This window comes from Scophthalmus maximus, chromosome 19 (genome assembly GCF_022379125.1).
Source record: "Scophthalmus maximus strain ysfricsl-2021 chromosome 19, ASM2237912v1, whole genome shotgun sequence".
Lineage (NCBI taxonomy): Eukaryota > Metazoa > Chordata > Actinopteri > Pleuronectiformes > Scophthalmidae > Scophthalmus > Scophthalmus maximus.
In genome coordinates this window covers 2,417,297-2,439,468 of record NC_061533.1, presented here as the reverse complement: position 1 = coordinate 2,439,468, position 22,172 = coordinate 2,417,297, and the positions used below count along the sequence as shown (strand labels likewise).

Below are 22,172 nucleotides of genomic sequence, written 5' to 3'. Positions count from 1 at the left end.
CTAAATACAAAGCAACTAAGAATTCAGCAGTGGAATCTTTATTCTCTCTATTTGAAGAAGGGTCTGTTTTTCTAATCCGGAGAAAAGTTAGTTTGACCCGCGTTGAACTGCAGGAACAAAAGAAAAGCGCATAAGTTAAATGATATTATTTAAATCACTTCATATTAGGTGAGTTAATTTTTCTAAATCTGATCCAAAAACTTTTCAATAATACTTACATTTGGTTTTGCATCAAAACTTTTGAAAACTCTTTTACATAAAAACAAGCGACTGAATCAGAATCAGACAAAGAAACAGTTCATGCGTCATTTGATTATCTTTATTAATTCATCATAATCATATGTTGTATTTAGCCATTTGAATCATCACAAATTTATTCCCTTAAGTCTATTGAATAATGATTTTAGTCGCCCGCTGATTTAACTTTGAGAAGTGCATCTCAAATCATATGATATTCTGCACAGACAAACTCATTATTATAATTATAGAATATATATCGAATATAGTGTAGAATGTAACAGAATCCTCCTTTTTCAGGGGCTGCCTTTCTACGTTTTAGTTCTATTCAGGCAGAATAGAAGGACGCCGCTCGAATCTGTTTCCCCCGTTTCGTACGTGGACGAGTATAGATGTGGATGTTTCACTGGGAAATGTTCAAATGAGGAAAAACACAGTGAGACAGGAAATGTTGAATTGCACGAAATTAAGAATTCCACGTTGAACCTTCAGTCAACATTTCTCCGTCGCATATATTTTATTGCAGCGGTTGAAAGTTTCTTTTTTTTGCTCCGAGAGTGTAAACAAGATGACGATAACCACACACACACACACACACACACACGCACGAGTCGAGTGGAAGTGGGAGACAGAAGAGAGCGAGTGAGACGTTTCCCGTCGACCTCGGGTCGCTAGTCGCCGTCGTCTCCTCCGCAGATCGCCAACACGCAGTCGCCGTGGTCCCCGGACAGATCCGACTGCAGGACACAGACACAGGGACACAAAGTGTTTTCACTGGGACCACGCAGGATGACATTTATTATTATTGTTATTATTAATATTATTATTATTATTATATACATGAAGAGGAGTTTTAGTGAAACTCTCCGATCGCGCCGGGTGAACTGTACTGAAATGAAAACTTCTCGAGCCTGATCACTGACTTGACAGAGACAAAAGGAGACCAACCCTGACGGGCGAGCGACAGGAGAAGAGTGGACAGAGAGAAGGCAGAGAGTCCCGCGGCTCACCTCCAAGGCCGAGTGCAGCGATTCGTCGTAGAGCTTCTTGAACTCCTTCCTGACGTCCAGCAGGTCGATCTCCGAGCGACTGACCATGATCCGGTGCAGAGTCGCCTCGTCCGTCCCGCCGCCCTGCAGGGGAAGGATGTGGACGGAGGCAGAGCCACGTTACCAGTGTCCGTCTGTCCCGTTGTCCTGAACGCAACGTGTCAGAGCGACGCCCTCGGGGGGGGGGGGGGGGGGGGGGGGGGGGGGGTTCTTCAACGTTCCCTCGGACTCGAGGGGGGGGGTGATTACGAAATGTGGCGAGTCACAGATCTGTTGACGTCTAATTTCTAAAAATGATGAGATTTGATATCCAGAAGGGGTCAAAGGTCAATGTTACCATGACCTCGCAATATTCTGAACACACTTTTTTGAGCATAATTCAGAAACAGGGGAGAAATTTAAAAAGAAAAAGCCAATTTAAAATCCAAGAGGTGATTTTTCTTTAGCTTTTAAATAACCAGCGTGGACGAGCTTCCACATCACAACACTAAAGTCTCAAACTAGCATTTACCATCACATGAAACTGAATTTTTATCATAATGTTTGTTATTTTGCGTCGCTTCTTTCTTCTTCTTTGTTCTTTTTACCTTCATGCTCTCGTGCAGGCGTTCTGCGAAGTAGGCCGGTCTGGACTTCACACACTTCACTGGAGAAGAGACACAAGGGGTTTTAAAACAACAGTTTTTATAAATATTTACCAGAGGCCACACTTTACTGTTTTTGAAATATCTATGGGAAGTTCAAAACGTGTCCAAAAGTAAGTGGACAGCCTCCCACAACGCCAGTAGGTGATTGCAGAGCATGTCATTTCAAAAAACATCCATCGTTCGTCTGCATACTTTTGGCCACACAGTGTTGTGATATGATACAGCATCAGAACGCTCCAGGAAGCAAAGATCATATCAATAAGCAGGTGGATTTACCAATGGCCACCAGCAGCTCCTCCAGCTCCCCGGACATCTCTCCCTCGATGCTGTGCTGCAGAGTCTTTCCACTGATGCTCTTGTACTCGACAAAAACTTTTTAAATGAAAGAGAGAAAAAAAGTCCATAATCCGTTATTATAATTTTATATATATATATTTTTTTTTTAATTCTCGTCTGGATCAAACGCGACGCACTTTGCCTGAGCTGAGCTTCGCTCCTCTGGCAGAGGATTTCAATGAACGCAGACTCGTCGGTTCCCCACTTCTTCTCCGAAGCTTCGTAAAGAGCCTGAGAGGAAACACGACGACGTGAGGCGCTGGGAACATTTCCAACAGTAACTGTGCGAATATTAGAAACAATAATCCGACTGCGACCTGCGCGTCTTCTTTCGCCCCGTCCACGTCGACGCCGGTGCTCTCGTCCCTCTCCCCCTGAAATAAAAAACACATATTACAATTGAAAAAGGATTTTTTATTATAATTATTATTATTATTATTATTTTTGTTCCTTTCATCTATTTTTGCAGGCACTTCATTCAAGCAGCTGCGAGACAAACATCGTCCAACACGAGCAGATTCTTTCATTTCTCTACCTGGACTTTTACATTTGATCTATTTCTCTTCATTTCTTTTGGGGGAAAAGAAATAAAATATGATAATGGTATTATTCTGTGTATGCTTTCTGTTGCAGGGACGAACCTCGGCCAGCAGGAACAGCGCTTTGGAGAAGTCCCCGCCCACTTCTTTCCTCAGGTCCTTGATCAGCAGGTTCTCCTTCTCTTTGGAGGCAAACATCAGAGGAAAACGTCATCAGAAGACAGGATATTCGTGATTTCGGCCGTTTTTATTTTTGCCGCCGTGTTTTTTGATTTGCCGTTGTGTTTCGCACTTCAGGGCCTCCGTAGATTTCCCCTGAGATGAACGTTTATTTTTAAACAGAGCAGAAAGGATCTTTTTAATTTCACATGAAAAAAATGTTCTATGTATGTGCTTTTTTGATTATTATTTATGGTCAAGTTTATGGTTAAAGTGTCAAATTACATTTCTTTGTCATAAGGTTTTGATAAAATCATCTTGGAATCATTTTCAAATGAAATCCATATCGTTCGGCCTCTAGTCTAAATGTTTCTTTTATTAGAATCTTTGGGACGGACATTTGTGTTTTTGATTTCTATTCATGGTCAAGTTTATGGTTAAAGTGTAAAATTACATTTCTTTGTCATAAGGTTTTGAAATCCGTATCGTTCGGCCTCTAGTTTTTTTTGAATCCGAATCTTTGGCACGGATATTTGTGTTTTTGATTTTGATTTACGGAGGCTGCCGACGTCCTTTACCGTTCAGATAGACGTCACTCAGAGCTTTGATCTGCTCGTTGGTTCTGGAGGCGAAGATCTCAATCAGGATGTCGTCTTTGGATCCGGCTCCCTGCGGGAAAACACACACAGCGTCGACGAGACGACGCGGAGTCAATGGATCCACAGTTTGAGAAGAGACGTCAATCTGCTATTAGCACATTAAATAACGGCCGTATTTGGTATTTAAATCCACTGGCTCCCTGTACGCTCTACGAATAATCCCGTGAAAACAACCTTGGTATAATTTGATCATCTCTTAATCTTACGCAGCTTTAAGACTCAGGCTGATTCAGTTAATTTAATGATGCAGAAGAACTGAGCAGGATCAGACACAGGAAGTTCACACAGGCAGTTGTGTGGGTGTTTTGCACTCCAGGGCCCCCGTAGTAGTTCAGAACCACGTGCCCTCGACTACCGCTGATGGAGGCGAGGACGACCGACTGACCTTCATGGCCCTCATCACCTCGTGGCAGTCGTACGCGGCCGGCGTGCTGACCAGCGCCACCAGCACGTCCTCGAAGTCGCCGCGGGTTTCGCCCTCCAGGTCGTCCTGCAGCGCCTGCGACGCCCAAAAGAATGCAGCTCGTCAGCTTTGACAAGAGGAGCGCGCTCGTCTTTGTGCAAACGACTTCGCCACCACACACACACACACACACACACACACACACACACACACACTAGAACACACAGAAACCATGGAGATGATTCGTCACTCCGGAGCTGCACAGGACGATCATGTTAAAAATCAAATGAATTCAAATCAACAGACGAGTAGCTCGTGTACACTGTATACACAAATACACGAATACACAAATACATTAGCACATTACATCATAAGACTAATTAAAATTCAGCTGCAAATTGAATAGTCCAGTGAAGCACTGTGACAGAACTATGCAAACTTGACTTGTGATCATATACTGAAAACCACGAAAAACCGGTTCCACTGAAAGTCGACACACGAGTTAAACATATTCAATTTTTTAAAAAAAGTGACTCATCGTGTCCAAACACAAATTTCATCATGAGCACAGAGACGCACACACCCCTTCTTTTATCCCCCCGGGGTGTATTCCAGAGAGCAGGTTGAACAAAACTCTGTGCGCCCAACAAACCCGTCCGTCTGCTGTTTGTGTCTGAACAAAGCGCGATGTGACTCACGCTGCCGGTGGCGTCCTGGTAGGCCTCAGCGATGAGCTGCCTCTGCTCGCAGCTCCTCTGGGTCAGGATGTCGATCAGGACCTTGTCTTTGGTTCCTGCGTGATTCAATAATAATCAATAACGGAAACTTTAATGAACGTTGTAACCTTTCAAAAGACAAAGTGCTGGAAGGGATGGAAATGAAAAGAATTGGAGGCAGGAAAGGGAAGTAGTGTGTGTGTGTGTGTGTGTGTGTGTGTGTGTGTGTGTGTGTGTGTGTGTGTGTAACCTTAGTTTCTAATGTGATTAAATGATATTCTTTAAAAGTAGGGGTCAAAGGTCAGAGCCTCAGAATAGAGATGGAGAGAAGAAGAAGAACTGAATAAAAGAGGGCAAAGCTTTTTGTGTTGGCGTGTGTGTGTGCGTGTCTGTGTGTGTGTGTGTGTGTGTGTGTGTGTTGGTACCAAATCCCTTCATGGCGGCCTTCAGAGCCTCGGCATCTTCGCTCGGATCAAAATGTGCCGCGGCCTTGATGGTTCCTCTGTTTCCGAGCTGAACGAGATCGACAGAGACACTCACTCACCGGTCGGCTTGTATTCGAATATTGAATGTCGCGGTGAAAATGAAAAGAAAGAGAAAGAATCTGAGCTGCACGTACGTCTGCCGAGGACGAGCACGAGGCGGAATCCGTGAGAGACTCCAGGTCGTCCTGAAGGGGGATGGTCAGATGTCAGCTTGTTCATATTGTGTCTTTTCATTCTCACAAAATAAAAATGAAGGATCTTTTCTCACCCATAAGGAGCACATGACGACAGCAGCAAGTTCCTCTGCCAAGGAATCAACAAATAATGAAATGAATTCATAGAGACACTTTTTTATTTTGTGATTTTGTTGTCAGCACCTAGATGTCCTTGACAGAAAAATAATACCGGACGGAATCACATGACACACAAACACACACACACACACACACACACACACACACACACACAGACACACACACACACACACACACACACAAATATATTCCCATGGTGCAACATGAAAAACATATTTACAGTAAACTCCTGGAGAAACACAGCAGGAAATTAAAAACTAAAAATATGCTCTCAAATTGTAACCAAGTGATACACTGCGAATCTTTTTTTTAATTAATGGGAATAAAATACAAATTAAGATAGTTTTTTTAACTTCAGGAGATGAACAACTTTTGTTAAAAACAACTGGTTCTCCAAAAAAAAATGTAATAAATAATAGTTCATACCTCTGCCATTCGTCCACTAAAAACCAAAGAAACGCACGGAAACTTAAAAGATAATTTCAAAAAGACGACAGGAAGGAAAACGTCTCACCTGTGGTGTTTCTGCCTGGTGAAGCAGGTGAACAGGTGAAGCTGGTGAACAGGTGAAGCTGGTGAACAGGTGAAGCCGGTGAACAGGTGAAGTCTCATGCAGCAGCTTCCGTCGCTGAGGAACATATACCTGTCCGGTTAGTCCGGTGGCCACGCCCACTCTGCACAGGTAGGTGCTGCCTTCAGGGACGGCTCGTTGACCCTGACGTCACCTCTGCGATATGTTTGCTCCTTCATATAAAACCACGATATGAATCAAGCTGCCGACTAACTTCACTCTTGGTTTTATTTATACTTTGAAAAAGAATTCTGACTGTTTAAAATCCTTATAAATTTAATATTGATTCATTATCAGAATGCACTTTAGAGGCCGTTATAAAAAAATCTTACTGTTTAAAATCCTTTAAAATGTTATACTGATTATAAAAAAGAATGGGTTTTAGTGGCCATTTATTAATTTTTAATTTCACCTCACGTTCATTTTCCCTTTCGTTCAACAATGTGTGTGAAATACTAAAACACAGTTTTGAATTTTGGAAATAAGGAAATCATGTAAAAGCCTTGGCGAAGAGGGTTTTGAAGGTTTTTTGAGATTAATATTTGGGATTGTGTAACAATTGAAAAGCAAAGTGTTGTATTACATGTTTTGTAAATGTAAAGCGGGAATTCAAACTCTATTTTCATGGTCTTCAATCATTCCCAGTGTGGAATAAGTGAGGATGAATAAAGAAGAAGTGCGTCCGTCTGTCATATGAATAACTTTTCTCGATCTGCTGGACAAACAGCTGCTGGCGTCTTTTTTTGAATCTGCTGATGGAGAGGAAATGCAAATTCACGTTCAGCACAGGAAGTTATAACCTGAGAAGACGATAAACCAGACTTTCTGCAGGAGCAGTTATGGGCCTGATGATACGTACATGCACCACTTATTTAATTTACTGAGCCACTGTTCATATGTTACACTGAACAAAACCCTCGTACCATTTGATCAAGGTTAAAAAAACAACAACAGGGAAATATCCACGAACTGGCCGAGGAGAAGAAGTGCTGCAAACCTTCAAACACTTAACAGAATACCTGAGAAGGTAAGCCCCATAACACCTCAGTACAATATATTTATATACAGTATATATATATATATTTATATACAGTATATATAAATACTGTATATATACAGTATATATTCATCTATTTATATAGAGTATATATATTTATTTATATACAGTATATATATTTATATACAGTATATATATATATATATATATGTATATATTCAAACTTTAAATACAGGACAATTGTGGGTTTAAAATTTTTCTTTATTACTTAAAAAAAAAGGCACCAAATACAGGCATCCCATCGATAGCATCATAGTAATTTTCCACAAAGTGATAGCACCAAAAATATAATGTTATTTCCCAGAATTCCCCGTCCCGATGTCGTCTGATAGGCACGCGGTTGAGAGGAGACGAGGGGTCAAAAGGGACGAATGGAGAGAACGAGCACATTGTCGACACTGTTTCTCTCCAGCCAGTGTCAAAAACAGATATTACAGTAGTCGTAGCATCGTGGGTAACATCAGTAGCTGAGCGTAACACAATACAATTACAAGACAGGGTAAGATAATCATACACAGTGGGTGTAAATAAAAGATAAGTGAGGGATTCTGTGTCTTTGGGCGGAACAAAGGCAAACAGACACACGTCTCATACAAAATACATCTTTTTTTTTTTCTTTCATCGGCACAGTAGAAAGGCTAAAAAAATGCTCTTCATCGTCCAAACCATCGCTCGTCTCCGTGTCACACTTTGGATGAGTCGTTTCTGAAATTCGTGAAGAAAAATACTGCGTGGCACTTAATGTTGGCAGCTGTCAGTAGTACAGTACGAACAAAAACAAAGGAAACAGAATTATCCGTGAGTGACTACGGTGCAAACGTCTCTAAGTAAGGGGCGAAATACATCTTCTCTTCTTTTTTGAACGCGAACACAGTTCCTGCTCATGAGCGAAGGATTCGCAAAGAAATATGTATTATGGTATTAATTGCACTTGAAAAGTTATCATTCATCTTTTTTAATAATTCTACTGGTGCGTTCACACCGGACGTGGATCGTCGGCGCGAGTAGATTACGTACAAAGTCAACGCAAAGACGCGACTGTCGTGCGTTTGTCCAGAGGAGCGTTGTCGGAGAAAGTCAACGGAAGAACGGGGCAAATATTCGCGACCAAACTTTTTTACACTCGCGCGAATTTTTGTTCGCGCGGAATTTTGCGCGGCGTCCGGCGTGAGACGCCCCATCACCCGACGCCCCGCGCTCGCTGGGGCCTCCGGCGACAGGAGCACAGCGGCTGCGCTCGACACCTCCACGGGATCCAGAAGAAGCAGCGGCGGAGCCGACGTAGGAAGTCGAAGATGAAAACGGTTCCGTTTGGACTCGCGAGGTTCATCCGTGTGCAGAAACACGAGCGCGGCAGCCGAGGGGATGGAGAGAAAAAGAGGAACCTCCGTCGCACAGTCGTGACATTGCGGTCGCGTCGACGAGACTCGATGCAGAAGAAGAAGAAGAAGAAGGAGATGAAAAAGAAGAAGAAGAAGAAAAAGAAGAAGAAGATGAAGAAGAAGAAGAAGAAGAAGAAGAAGGAGAAGAAGACGCGATCGCCAGTGTCGAGAGCGACCAGTCGACATCCTGGTGCTGAGAAAAACCAAAGAAGGGACGTAGATGTGCAGTCGAGCGGTCGGTGATACGAGCGGAGACAGTGTCAGGTTCTGGACGAGCGGATGAAGGTGTCGTTGTTGTTGTTGTTGTTGTTGTTGTTGTTGTTGTTGTTTTTTGGCGGTTCTCGTGCAGCAGAGTGGTTGGTGGATTCCTGAGGTAGCCCAGTTGTGAAAATGATTCAAACGCCGCGTCGCTTGTCTTGCGCTTTCGCACTCTTCCCTTTTTCAAAGTGGTATAAAAATACAGTAACAAACATCTCGTTCCTTAAGTACAAACCTTCTTATAGAAAATACCTTGAACATTTCTTCCTCCCTCCTCCTCCCCGTCAGTCTCTCACACCTCAGTGCCGTCGTTGAGGTTGTTGTGGATTTTGACCTCCAGGTTGACCTGTTTGACCTTGGCCTTGCCGTTGGCCTCCTGGTTGCGGTTGAGCACGTTGACGTTCCTCACCGTGCAGTGTTTGCTGCTGAAGTTCTTCTCCACACACTTGTCCATGCACACCTCCACCTTGGTGTTGAGCGGATACTCCTCGTACGCCTTGGGGGCCTTGTCGCTATTCTTCTTCTTCTTCTTCCTCGCCACCGCCGAGCGGCGGCGGCAGCGGCGGAACAGGAAGCAGGACGCCAGCAGGACCAGCACCAGCATGGTGACGGCGGCCACGCCGCCGCCCACCGAGCTGCCCACGTGCGCGTTGAAGGTGGCGGCGGGCCCGGCCTCCAGGCGCAGCGACTTCATGTTGGTGCCGTTCTTCACCTGGTCGCCCTCGTTGTCGTAGATCAGCGACTCGTCGAGCGTCAGCCGGCCGCTGCGGTCCACCAGGTCGCGCCTGGGGCGGCTCAGCTGATAGGTCGCCGAGCGCTGGATCCTGGGGCTGGAGCGCGACTCCGGGCTGATCACGTAGATCACCTGCAGGTACCACTGGTGCCCCGCCTCCACCTGTCAATCGAGGAGGAGGAGGGTGTTAGGACGCTGCCCCGTCGGTAAGTTAAGTCCCAACTGGTGCATTCACATTATTTTCATGAGCATACAAATTCAAAATTGTATTTTATTTTATTTTTTCAAATTAAATTAAGATTCATTATTAACACGTTACGTTGTTTACGACAGAGTTTTAGGGCCACGTTGAGGAAAAAAAATCAAAGTGCGACAGTCGTCGCGAGAATATAATTTTCATCCTCGGGAATTTTATGACTTTATTCTCAAAATATTTCGCCTTTTTCTCAAAAATATTTTGACTTAATTTTCCTAATATTTCCACTTTATTCCAGTAAATTTACGACTCTGTTCTCATAATATTTGGACATTGTTTTTGCAATACTATGACTTTATTTCTTGTAATATTTTTCGACCTCTATTCTCAGAATATTTTGACTTCATAGAAGATTTCTTAGCAAAACAGAAACACGTCGATTCCTCGTTTGACCCCACGCACCTTGTAGAGCGCGTCCACCTTCATGGTGAAGCCGTCGACGCCCGGCATGGCCGCCACGGGCTGCAGCTCCGGGACGTCGGAGGCGAAGTTCGCCTCGAAGGGAACGTCGTGGAAGAACTGGTGGCACACGTCCGGCTGTTTACGATCCTGCAACCAGAGAGAAAAACAAAGAAAATCAAGATTTCGCACACAAAGAAGGAGGATTTACATGTCGAAGAGAGTCTGGGACCGGTCAGACCGGCGGAGCGGGGAAATATTCCCGTACCAGCAGCAGGAAGCGATGCTTGAGGTGCTTGTTGGGCTGGATGCAGCCGTACTGCGGCCCCTCGTTGTACAGCGTCCCCGTGGGGTCGAAGAACGGGACGTACCCGTCCCTGCCGGTGCAGAGGTAAACCTTCTCCAGCTGCAGCTTGTAGGCCGCGTTCAGGTTCTGCTCGGGGTTCCACAGCACCCTGCCGTACAGAGTCTGACCTGCAGGGGGCGGCGGCGGAACAGGCGATGAGTACAAAACATCAGGACGGACGAGAATTAGATTTAATCTGAGCGAGGCCGGTCGGAAGCCGTCGTACCCATGGAGAACGCTCCCTTGTAGTCCATCTCGGCCATGGACACGTCGGCGGCGGCCGGGTCCAGCATGAACACCTTCTCGTTGTTGCACAGCTGGAACTCCGTGTTGAGCGAGTAGACCACGGGAACGGGCCGGTTGGTCTGCTGGAAGGCGATCGGCACCAGGAACCTGGCGAAGGGCACAACAACAGAGCGATTCAGGTTTTTTCGTGTCTTGTGTCGGACGCTTCAGTACCAGTGAGTGTTTGCGGGCTGCCGCGTCGGGGGCGTACTTCTCGGGAGCGTGGGCCGTGCAGGACAGAGCTTTGTCCCCGGGGTCGATCCACGGCTGAGTGGGCTGGACGGTGCAGGGGATCAGGAACACGGTGTACTCTCCGGAATAGTCCTTCCTGTTGAAGGACGCGCGTCAACACGGGAGAAATATTATTACCAAGGTACAAAAATGTTGATGCCAAAAAGAGGAAAAGCCTTCTAGGTTCTTAGTCCAACTCGTCCATTGAGGATTTTGTAAGAATGTGTGAAGATGGACGACTCGTCAGTTTTCATGCGGCCTCTGAATATGGAGAGGTTCTCTCCATGTGGAGTCAGTCTCCTGTCGGCGGCCGCGGGCGGACGTACTGACCTGCTGTAGGAGCTGGTCGCCCTCCACAGCTGGTACGGCGAGTCGAAGGTCTGCGCGCTCCACAGCAGCTGCATGTCGAACTCGATGCCTCCGAGGTGGTCGGGCGCCATCAGGTGCGACTTGTGACCGGGCAGAGTGTGGTGTTCAGGGACGAACTGACCTGCAGGACGGAAACAGGGACAATTAGACAGACTGGCTGGGAACATGCATGAACTCAAGACACGAGACAATTCCGTAGTCCTGTATGAATTCAATCAGGGTGAGGACTCTTCCCGGGATGCTAAAACAACCGACCTCTGAACTTGGCGTGCGTCTTGAACTCGATCACCAGGCGTCCATCTTCTCTGATGTAGATCCTGATGATCTGCAGTCGTGCCGAGAGGACGCTGTCCGTCTGGATTCCTGCAGACAGGAAACAACGGGCCCGGGAGGTCAGAGGTCAAGGGTCGAGATCAGAGAGTAAAGCTACACAACAAATCATTTCATAAATCAGGTGTTTGCAAAACGTGAATCAAATGCATTTCTACATGAATATTAAATCATGAAAACTACATAGTTGAATATTTTCCTCTTGAATCTCGTTACATTTCTCATAGAAAGACTGTAACCAACAAAACCACAATATAATAGCCAAAACACATTGATCGCCCCCTGGTGGCCGCCTGCAGTATAGGTCATAAACCCCCACTTGCTGCTTATTCCTCAGATTATCTTCCTGACATGTTTCTAATTTGAGTTCTTTTTAATTCTCTTAATTTCATCATGTATTAATGTGTGCAAATAAAAAATGTAATTAAATAAAATAAAATGACTGCAATATAAACACGATGTGAATGTATTAATTATATTCCTGTTCACTGAACTTCTGCCTGAAAAAAAAGTAATTTCTTTTAATGTAATCATACATTAACTTGAGACTCTGAATATCTTGTTTGAGTCTTGTTTGAACTTAATCAGGTAAATGTAGATCCAAAGTTGTTCTATCGTCATAACATGATTTGCTCATGAAGAGAAAACAGTATTTTTTTTCCAGGTTCTCGGCTGTGTCGAGTCCCGACCTGTCCTCCAGAGGACGGTGTCGTAGAAGAAGGAGAACTCCATCTCGGTGTGATGCTCCAGAGACGCCCAGCCCCTCGGCGCCGTCACGTAGATGTAGGACACGTAGAGAGGAACCTGCACCGTCAGGAAGGACTGCGCCGAATCCCGCACCTGGAAGAAAGAAGAGCGGCACGCGACGACGATGAAGATGACGATGATGAGGGAGAATCATCATTTGATTGGAAATGAGATTGACTTTTTTTCTCCACCAAGGACACTGACGTCGTCCGCGCGGTGTTTTTTCCTCCAGTGTGTTTTGTTCTACCTGGAAGTCGGCGGTGACGGAGCCGCCGCACACGTCGATGAGCTCCGTCATGTCGTAGTAGGCGTCGAAGGTCCAGATGCAGCTCTTGAGGTTGAGGTGCTTGTAGAGCTGGATGCTCTTGGCCTGGCGCACGCCGGGGTTGAACTGGTACGGCCGGTCGTAGCCCGGCCCCAGCGAGATGCTGTCGTACGACACGTCGTCCAGGAAGCCCGTCTCTGTGGGCGCACGAGGTCAAAGTTCGTGTGAGGGCGAAAGGTAGATCACATTTCTGCTCCGTGCACAATCACCAAGTGATAATTATTAAATAATATAGTGTGTGTGTTTCTTGTACGTGTGTGTGTTTCTTCTACTTGAGTGTGTATGTGTGTTTCTTGTGTGTATGTGTGTTTCTTGTACGTGTGTGTGTGTGTGTCTGTGTGTGTTTCTTGTACGTGTGTGTGTTTCTTCTACTTGAGTGTGTGTGTGTGTTTCTTGTACGTGTGTTTTTATTGTACTTTAGTGTGTGTGTGTGTTTGTTTCTTGTACGTTTGTGTGTGTGTGTGTGTGTGTGTGTCTGTGTGTGTTTCTTGCACAGTGTGTGTGTGTGTGTGTGTGTGTGTGTGTGTGTGAGTGTGTGTGCGTGTGTTGCACAGTGTGTGTGTGTGTGTGTGTGTTGCACAGTGTGTGTGTGTGTGAGTGTGTGTGTGTGTGTGTGTGTGTGTGTGTGTGTGTGCATGTGTGTGTGTGTGCGTGTGTGCGACTGACCGGAGAGACCCTGCAGGTCTTTGAGGGTGACCAGGTTGGAGCAGACGTGCTGCTGCCTGTAGATGGACTCCGACAGCAGGAAGTGCAGGTTGTGCAGCGGCATGGTGGACACCAGGGGGAGCATCCCGTCCTGGTGGGGGATCTGCACCGAGATGTGGATTCTGAAGACAGGAACACACAGAGCAGGAAACATTTCAATGACGAGACATGACGAAAAATGTTTTCATGGAGACTTTTATGCGTGCCGCCGCCGCCGCCGCTCACCGGTTGGGATGCTCCTTGTGCTTGACGTCCAGGTACTTGAGCGTGGCGATGAACGACTGGGCCTGGAAGCCCCGGGCGGTTCCCGTGGTGACGGGCGTGTGGCAGATGGAGCCGTCGGTGCCGATGGTGGCGATGTTGCTCCGCAGCGGCGTGCCGAGGTGACCGGCCTTGTCGCGGGCCTGGGCCGCGCAGCGCACGTGGAAGCGACGGCTGAAGTAGATACTGTCCAGCACCTGCAGGGGCGGGCGAAGAGTCGGAGAGTTACAGAAATGAATATAAACATATATATATATATATATATGTTCTCGCTCTCGATCCGCTCACCATGTGGTTGACGCCGGTGTAGGGCGTGGTGTCCGTGACCGTCTCGAAGGGCGACCGGGCGCCGTTGGTGTCGGTGGGCGCCGCCACCTCCCACGAGAAGTGGACCTGCGTCTGGTTGATGCCCGCCTCGTCGCAGCGCTCCTTCATCACGGGGTACTTGGGGTAGTGGGGGTCGCAGGGGGTGACGCAGACCAGCGGGTAGCCCGGGGACGGCGTCTTCTTGCTGCCCTCCTTGGTCACGTCCTGCACGTGGTCGTAGTCGGCGAGCGAGACCACCTGAGGAGGAAGGAAGAGGATGATGGAAAAGGATCTTTTCCCACTTTATGTGAAGGTGTAAACAAACAAAATCAGTTTCTAGTTTCTTCTTATCTTCCTGTTATGATTTATGACTTAAGATTTATGCAGAGATTTTCTCACGATAGGTGGTGCGGGGAGGATGAGGCTGCCGGCGGCCTCCTGGTCCAGGATGGTCACCGTCGCCGTGGTGATGTCGCCCAGCACCGCCTCCACGGGGTCGTCGGGGCCGAGGACCAGCGAGAAGGACTCGTGCCACTCCCGGTCCTCGTTGGACAGAATCTCCACCTTGAACAGGATGTGGTCCATTCCTACTCGTGGAGAAAGAAACGCAAGGGATATTTTTGTTTTACTCTTCGGTAAAAAAACGATTCGAGATCCGAACAACGCTAAAAGGTCCAAACAAGGTTTTACCAGGGGTGAATTTAAGAACGCGGCTCTTGGGGTTGTAGTCGACGCCGGACTGGGCCGACCCGTCGCGGGTGCTGCAGCGGATCTTGGAGGTCCGGTCCAGATCCCCCCGGCGGATCACCTTGATGTCCAGCACCTCCACGCCGTCCGGACCCGGAGGCTCTCGGACCTGATAGGACGCCTGCTCGAACTCGATGGTGGGAGCTGCGGAGGAGAAGAAGGTGAAGAGTCACCGCGCCGCCGCCGCCCCCCCCCCCCCCCCCCCCCGGTGGTCACTTGTCACGCGTGACCTGCGCCGCTGCTCACCGTCTTCGTCGTTGGTGATGGTGATGGTCACGATGTCGCTGGCGCCCACCATGGCGCCGCTCCAGTGGTCGCCCAGCGGCGTGCCGAGGTGCACCTGGAACTCCTCCTCGGGCTCGAACACCGAGTCGTCGTTGACGTGGACGGTGCAGTTCTTCACCTGGGAGACGGACGGATAAAATAACAACAATAAACTTGCAAGTCACAAAGGAAAGAAGGATTCAAAGAGAGGAGCTGATAAACGTATTCCCACCTTCTCTCCTTGGAGGAAGGTGATCCGCGACTCGTCGGCGTTCCGCCGCTCCTCGAAGTCGTCCATCACCATGGCCGACATGGTCCGGGTGAAGCAGCACACCGACGACTTGAAGGACAGGTCGCCGGAGCGGACGACGGGGATGTGGAGGACGCCGTCCTTCTCCTTCACGGTGTAGGCGCTCTTCTCGAACTGCATGCTGGGAACTGAGAGAGAGGGAGGAAGTGAGAAACAACAAGCCCGCGCGCCACTCTCTGCTCCGGGGAGTCTCCGGTGTGCACTGAACGTACTGTCCTGGAAGGTGTCGGTGATGACCACGTTGGCCTCGTACGGCTCCTGGAGGACGGCGCCCTGCGGCGAACTGAGGAAGACCACGAAGGACTCGGAGCCTTCGATGGACGGGTTCTGAACGTCGTCCACGATGGTCAGACTGCAGGTCTGTGAAACAGAGGGGCCCCGGCTCGTTAATCCTGAGTAAGAAACCGGAGAGGCGGCTTCGGGGGAACAGTCTGACTCTCGCCTCACCTCCTCGGTCTTCCCCGGTTTGAACTCCACCTTCTTGGAGCTGGGGATGTAGTCCACGCCGGGGGCGGCGGCCGGGGGGTCCGAGGGTCGCGTGGCGCACCACACCGACGTCAGCGAGGACAGATCGCTGCCGTGGCGCAGCACCGGGATCTCGATGGTGCCTGAAAGTTTGAGAGACAAACGGCGTGGACATCTGAACGACCTTCAGCGACTCGGGCTTCACTCAGGGATTCGAAGCTCTGGTCGACAAAATTGCGGACGATTTGAAGTCAAAGGACTAAACAGCAGCGGAGTGAATTGACCGAGCGACTTCATTGTGCAAGCGGGCGACTGTGCCGCCGGTTCACTGAGGCAAGGTTCGATGCCTTTGTTCGACATATGAAGAAAAGAACGAGTTGGACTGAGAGGATTGTTGAAATAAATCTTTCTGAGTAAAATGTCACATGTATGGAGGTGATGGAGACAAACTGATCAAGAGGATGAAGGCGACAGGAGGCGGCTCCTACCTGCGTCCTCGCTGAACGTGAACGTGGCGTTCCCGAGGGACACGGTGGACGCGTCGTTGGGCCCGTCGATGACGACCTTGGCCACCGCCACGCCGCCGACGCGGGCGTTGTCCGACGCGTCCGACAGCACCAGCTCGAACTCCTCCGACAGCTCGTACTCGCTGTCGTCGATGAGCTTCACGTCGCACGTGGTCATGCTGACGCCGGGGCCGAACACCACGCGGCTGTCGCCGCCCGCGCCGCGGCTCTTGTAGTCGGAGCCGGACTCCAGCGCGTGGAGGCTGCTGCCCTGCGCCGACTTGGCCACGGTGTGGCAGAGGGCGGACACGGTGCTGGAGGTGTCACCTGGGGGGGGGGGGGGGGGGGAGAGGGGAGGGGGTCACCGCTGGGAATATGTCGGAACACATGCAACTTTTAAAAGATTGAACTCGGTGCGTCTTTGCCGTGTTTGAGGTTTTTACTGTCGGCGGTTCGTGCCCAACTATAAACACGTCTGCTCGGATTTATGAGGAACCATAAAAGTTTTTGGTTTTTTTCCAGCTCACTTCAAAGTTTCCAGATAAAAACCCCAAATGAAAAAGACATAAAACAATGATTCCTGATGATTAATTGGAGCCTTCGACAGCAGAAGTGAGAGTTTCACTATTTGTCATCCGACAATGAAAAGCTTCTGTTTCAGTGGCTGTTGTTTCCTTTCACCTTGTAAACACACAGAGAGGATTTATCTTCACCCACTGATATTATCTGTAACCAAAACGCTCATAATTCACAAATATTTCGATTCAATTCTGGATTTCAAAGACACCGAATATGTGGGACTGAAAGTACGAGTACAATTTGTAAGAAATAATTATTATATAACACAAAATAGAGAAAACCCTACGACGGCGTACTATTATTATTATTATTGTTATTATTATTAATATTATTATTTATAAAAAAAAATCCAGAGCCTGGGGAGGGGTCATGAATCTGAGATAAAAACTCTGAGTTTCTGACATTAAAGTCGTAAATTAAGGAGAAAAAAACTTGGTTATTCTTTGAGATTAAAGTCGTAAATTTAAGTAAAAATGCCATGTAACCATGTCTGCAGCAGATGACCTCATCAAATTATACTTTAGCAATAAAGGAAATACTTTACTACTTTAGCCCAGAATCAGCATATTATCATAAGCATAAAAAACCCCCACATTATTTATGAGTTTAGAGTTTTTTCTGGTAATTTTACGACTTTAATTTTAGAAAATATCCACGTTTTGTTTTCATTTTTTTTTCTTGTAAAAAATTGTGGTTTTTCTCTCGTAATTCTCTTTGATATTTTCCTCTAATATCCTCTAATATCAAAGTTTTTATCTGGTAAACTTTCTCCGTGGTTTGTTTTTTCACATGTCCCCAACACGCCGTGGTACATCACTAGATGATGGCTGAGGAAACCTCACAGAGAGCTGCAGAATCCCTCCCCCGTCCTCACCTTTCCTCTCGACGGGGGCGTGGACCGACCCCGCGCTCTCGTTCACGTGGTACACCTTCCTGTCGAACTGCAGCGTGGGCTCGTCCTCGGTGTCGTTGACGTTGACGGCGGCGCGCGTGTTGCCGCCGAGCAGCGCGTACGCCGGCATGCTGAGCTCCACGTGGAAGCTCTCGGTGCCCTCGAACACCTGGTCGTCGTTGACGACCACGGTGCACACCTTGGTGTCCTCGCGCTCGTCGAACTGCACCTGAGGACCGATGAGGACAGATCGTGGGACTCGACAGGGAATGAAAGACGCGGGAGACGCCGACCTGTTCGACCTCTAAGTTCAAGGTTACCTGTCCGGCGTACTCCACGTAGTCCTGCTGGCCCGGCCGCGAGCCCGCGCCGCCGCTGGACGTGGCGCTGCCCTGCTCGGTGCGGCAGAGCACGATGGCGTACTGGTTGAGGTTCCCCGTGCGTTTCACCGTCACCGCCACCGTGCCGGCTTTCTCGCTCACGTTGTAGCTGCGGAGCCACGAGAGGAAGTTATGCATCGTGTAATAAAAGTAAGGATGACGTGGAGGAATAATCGGGGAGAGGCGATGCAGATATGCGGCACCTCTTGTGCTCGAAGCTGATGAGGGACCACTGGATGTGGAAGACGTTGTCGCTGACCACGTTGGGTTTACTGTCCCTGACCAGGAACCGGAAGTGGTCCGTGGTTTCCTGGACGTTCTCCTGATGCAGCACGTAGCGGATCAGGCCCAGGTTGATGTCGGCTGGAGGAGAGGACACAAGGTTTCCAGACGGTGCAGCAGATGGACAATTAGACAAAAAGACTTTGCCTGTGATGATTAAAGAAGTTAGTAAAGAAATGTATTTTCTGTGAAATGCTGATTCCACAAATAAAAAAATGGACAAATGTCCTGATGACATTAGACATTTAAAACATTTTACCCGGAAAACCTGCTTCACTTTTTTCTTATTAAATTTTTTTGGTCTTTTTTTTTTTTTAAACGTTTTATATTTCATTTATTGTTCTTAAATTGTTTGAAATTGTAAATTGTATTGTATCTCGTTTAAAATGTCTCTTTATTCATCTTTTATTCATTTATTTATTTTCTGTCCTCTGTTAAGAGTGATATCATGTTTGTGATTCATGTTTATTTGTATGACGTTGAATTAAAAATTATTAAAACATTTATAAAACAATATTTTAAATATTTTTTTTATTAAATTAATAAAAAATGTAAAAACTTTAATAAAATATAAATCATATATATATATATATATATATATATATATATATATATATATATATATAGATAGATAGAAGCAGGAGTATTTGTGCTAGAATTAATTTTCACCTTCAGAAAGTCCAGAACAAACACCAAGCTGGAGCACACGGGTCACCAGCAGGTGGGATATTGTCGACAGACAGTTTACACAAGTGAATCCCGCCCTCTTTATTCATATTTTCATATCTTCTCATTCATATATATACTGCCGATCCCCACCGAACGAAATAACAACACACTCCCACGGCTGCTGAGGGGACGGACAGGCTGGAGATCAAACCCCCGGGAGCGGTGGACGCACCTTGCGTGAACGTGGCGACGGCGTTGCCGGGCGTCATCTTGCTCTCCAGGAAGCCGTGGCGGGGCTCGGTGGTGACCTCGTAGACGAGCTGCCCGTCGTCCGTGTCCGGGTCCGTGGTCAGCAGCTCCTTCTTGGTGATGAGGTTGGTGGCCTGACGGACACGAGCAGAGGTGAGTTACTCAGCACGTCTGAGGAGGATCTGCAGATTGTTTCCGTTTCCAAGAGCCACTGAGGCAGAATTTGCAAAAGTTAAACAGAAAACTCGAGTCCACCTTTGACATTTTTCATTTTTTGTTCTCCTTTCTCCCATTCCAATTTTTTTATACATACGCAACAGTTAAAAACCAGATGCCAAAGGCGTTAAACTGAATATTGAGCTTGTGAATTCAGTTGTAAACAGAATTCTAACATACATCACCGAATGTGCGTCTTTATGTTGAGTTTTGTCGCATTTTTAAAGGCCCATTTAGGGAGAGACATTAAATATGAGCTTATTAATGCTATAATATTATAATAATAATTGGAATATTAAATAAAAAGGTTTGAAAAGGAATCTGATGTGTGTTTGTTTAATCTCTGCTGCTTTGTTTCCAGCGGTTAGAAGCAGATGTAAGAGTTTAACATGAGAGTCATGGATATTCAACTTTTACAATATCCATGGAAACTAATTGATTTCATTGTGATGAGGTCTTTCATCCAGCAGGGGGAGCAAGTGAATCGCACATGAACAAAGAGTGGCGGCGCTTCTACATTTGCCCTCGAGTCGCTCTCCTCCTCATCACAGTCGATGAAGATGTTCGTAAGAACCTTGTTGTCCATGTACTCCAGCCACTGTAAACCCAGGTTGGTGACGATGCGCGGCGTCCCGTCGTCCACCGGCAGGATGTCGATCTTGAACTTCTGCGGCGCAGCCGTCACTATCTGGACAAGAAACACAAACAACAACACGCGTGTGAAGACGGTGGATACGCGTGCAGCCACCATTTTCAAATGTCTGAGAGCATATTTGACATTTTTGGGAGATGGAGTCCGGCTGTTTGTTATATTGAACATGTGGTCGTCGTGGAAACAAGAGATGATGCACAGTGTGAACAGTTTTCACTTGAACAACAAGCGACGGACAAAAAAAAACCCCAATTCAGATACACCGCTCCAATGTTCCTGGTCACCGAGCGTATTGTGTCCGAGTCATCACACAGACGATGTTGAGGTCAACTCTGACTTTGTGCCGTTTGAAAGAGTCACTCGTGCGCACGGTTTCATTTATTGCAGCTCGTTCATTATTGAAGAACCAGGATTCACCTCAGACACGCGTGACCATCGGGCCGCCGCGTGTCCTCAGGTGATGGGAAGGTAATAAACACAGGCCCGAGAAGTGTGTGTGTGTGTGTGAGACTGGCGATATCAATACTCGCCGTCATTCAGTTTAATCATACGGACTATTAGTAGGAGACAGGTGGTGGAGGGCGGCGGCTCAGAGCGATGTTCAAATTGACAATCGGAGGAGTCAATTCGCCCGGAGGCTTCCTCATAACTACCATCATAAAGCTGACATTAACACAGCTCACACACACACACACACCTGTGTCCTTGTGAGGACCTTTCATATATTAACATCCCAGACGAGCGGCTTCTGGTCGAGGTCAGAAAATAACCACAGAAACCACAAGGGCTTGAAAGATGGATCCATACGTCCTCACTTTGCAACAGTGTCCTCCTCGTTGGAAAGGTCATCGCCTTGAATGTTGGAAAATTGTCCTAACTTAGAAATGTCATAAATGTTTTTCAGTATACAAAAATGTCCTCACTTTGCGAAGACGTCCTCACTCGTCCTTAATGTCCTCACCCTCCAAGATTGACCTCCTCTATGGAAAGTTCAATGCTTCCCCCAAACTGTTATATACTTCCACGTCCTAACTTTCCATAAATGTTTCTCAGTTTTAAAAAATGTCCCCCACTTTGCGAAGACGTTTTGATTTTCCAAATATGTACTCACTTTCCAAGAATATTCTTGGTGCTTACAAAAGTTGAGAAGACGATTTTGAAACGTCTTTACTTTCCAAAAATGTCCTCTCTCGTCAAAACGTGACCACTTTTCAAATTTTGTCCTCAAATTCCAAGAACGTTCGGGCTTTTCTAAATGTCCTTACTCTGCACCTCCATCTAAACAGTCCCCACAAAGACAGAAGAATAAGGACGGACACACACACACACACACACACACACACACACACACACACACACACACATAAAATGCTGATTCACGCCTCTTGTCATAAAAAGGTCAGAGCAGTATATACACACACACACACACCAACCCTGACCTTCACACACACACACACACACACACACACACACATAGACGTGCACCCAACTCTGCTAATTCAATCATCCAGCTGTAATAAAAATGTCAGCAAGTTGCCTCGTACACACACACACACACACACACACACACACACACACACACACACACACACCTCCTTGCCGTCCTCCTCCACCATGAAGAGCAGGTTGGTGCCGTCGGCCACGGTGAAGGTGAATCGGTCCTTGAGCGAGTTGGAGCCGTCGTGGTTGTAGCTGACGCGGTTCTGGTAGACGTCGTCCATGGTGAAGCTGCTCGTCTGGCGGTAGTGCTGCCCGTTGTTGGTGCGCTCGATGGTGCCGTGGCGAGGAGCCTGCACCACGGCGAAGACCACGGACTCCGCCTGGAGACGAGGCGCCGAGGGAAGGGGAGGTTGGAA

At 47.3% G+C, this 22,172-nt stretch overlaps 2 protein-coding genes across 3 annotated transcripts in view; both read right to left on the bottom strand.

The window, feature by feature from the left end:
- Nucleotides 1–297: 297 nt before the first annotated feature.
- anxa3a (annexin A3a) lies at nt 298–6,171 on the bottom strand. Its single transcript, XM_047329067.1, has 14 exons — nt 6,059–6,171; nt 5,499–5,533; nt 5,365–5,415; nt 5,171–5,258; nt 4,728–4,822; nt 4,012–4,125; nt 3,546–3,636; nt 2,911–2,990; nt 2,587–2,643; nt 2,407–2,500; nt 2,210–2,305; nt 1,874–1,932; nt 1,248–1,370; nt 298–974 (listed from the first exon to the last, which is right to left on the bottom strand). Exons 2-14 carry the CDS (start codon nt 5,511–5,513, stop codon nt 909–911), a joined length of 1,029 nt encoding a protein of 342 aa, XP_047185023.1. The 5' UTR covers nt 5,514–5,533; nt 6,059–6,171; the 3' UTR covers nt 298–908.
- Nucleotides 6,172–7,355: 1,184 nt separating this feature from the next.
- fras1 (Fraser extracellular matrix complex subunit 1) overlaps nt 7,356–22,172 on the bottom strand; it is a 166,539-nt gene continuing 151,722 nt past the window's right edge. For both annotated transcript variants that reach the window (XM_035639221.2, XM_047329026.1), the window contains exons 49-73: nt 21,909–22,136; nt 20,239–20,352; nt 19,432–19,582; nt 18,452–18,611; nt 18,189–18,357; nt 17,851–18,097; nt 16,380–16,724; nt 15,874–16,034; nt 15,639–15,786; nt 15,349–15,554; nt 15,099–15,255; nt 14,796–14,996; nt 14,505–14,692; nt 14,088–14,363; nt 13,764–13,996; nt 13,500–13,660; nt 12,756–12,970; nt 12,451–12,601; nt 11,687–11,794; nt 11,393–11,552; nt 11,043–11,159; nt 10,773–10,939; nt 10,469–10,674; nt 10,204–10,350; nt 7,356–9,707 (exon numbers count right to left, since the gene is read on the bottom strand). In XM_035639221.2, coding sequence (XP_035495114.2) covers nt 9,105–9,707; nt 10,204–10,350; nt 10,469–10,674; nt 10,773–10,939; nt 11,043–11,159; nt 11,393–11,552; nt 11,687–11,794; nt 12,451–12,601; nt 12,756–12,970; nt 13,500–13,660; nt 13,764–13,996; nt 14,088–14,363; nt 14,505–14,692; nt 14,796–14,996; nt 15,099–15,255; nt 15,349–15,554; nt 15,639–15,786; nt 15,874–16,034; nt 16,380–16,724; nt 17,851–18,097; nt 18,189–18,357; nt 18,452–18,611; nt 19,432–19,582; nt 20,239–20,352; nt 21,909–22,136 — 5,019 coding nt within the window. In that variant the 3' untranslated portion in view covers nt 7,356–9,104. The remainder of the gene's footprint in view (nt 9,708–10,203; nt 10,351–10,468; nt 10,675–10,772; nt 10,940–11,042; nt 11,160–11,392; nt 11,553–11,686; nt 11,795–12,450; nt 12,602–12,755; nt 12,971–13,499; nt 13,661–13,763; nt 13,997–14,087; nt 14,364–14,504; nt 14,693–14,795; nt 14,997–15,098; nt 15,256–15,348; nt 15,555–15,638; nt 15,787–15,873; nt 16,035–16,379; nt 16,725–17,850; nt 18,098–18,188; nt 18,358–18,451; nt 18,612–19,431; nt 19,583–20,238; nt 20,353–21,908; nt 22,137–22,172) is intronic.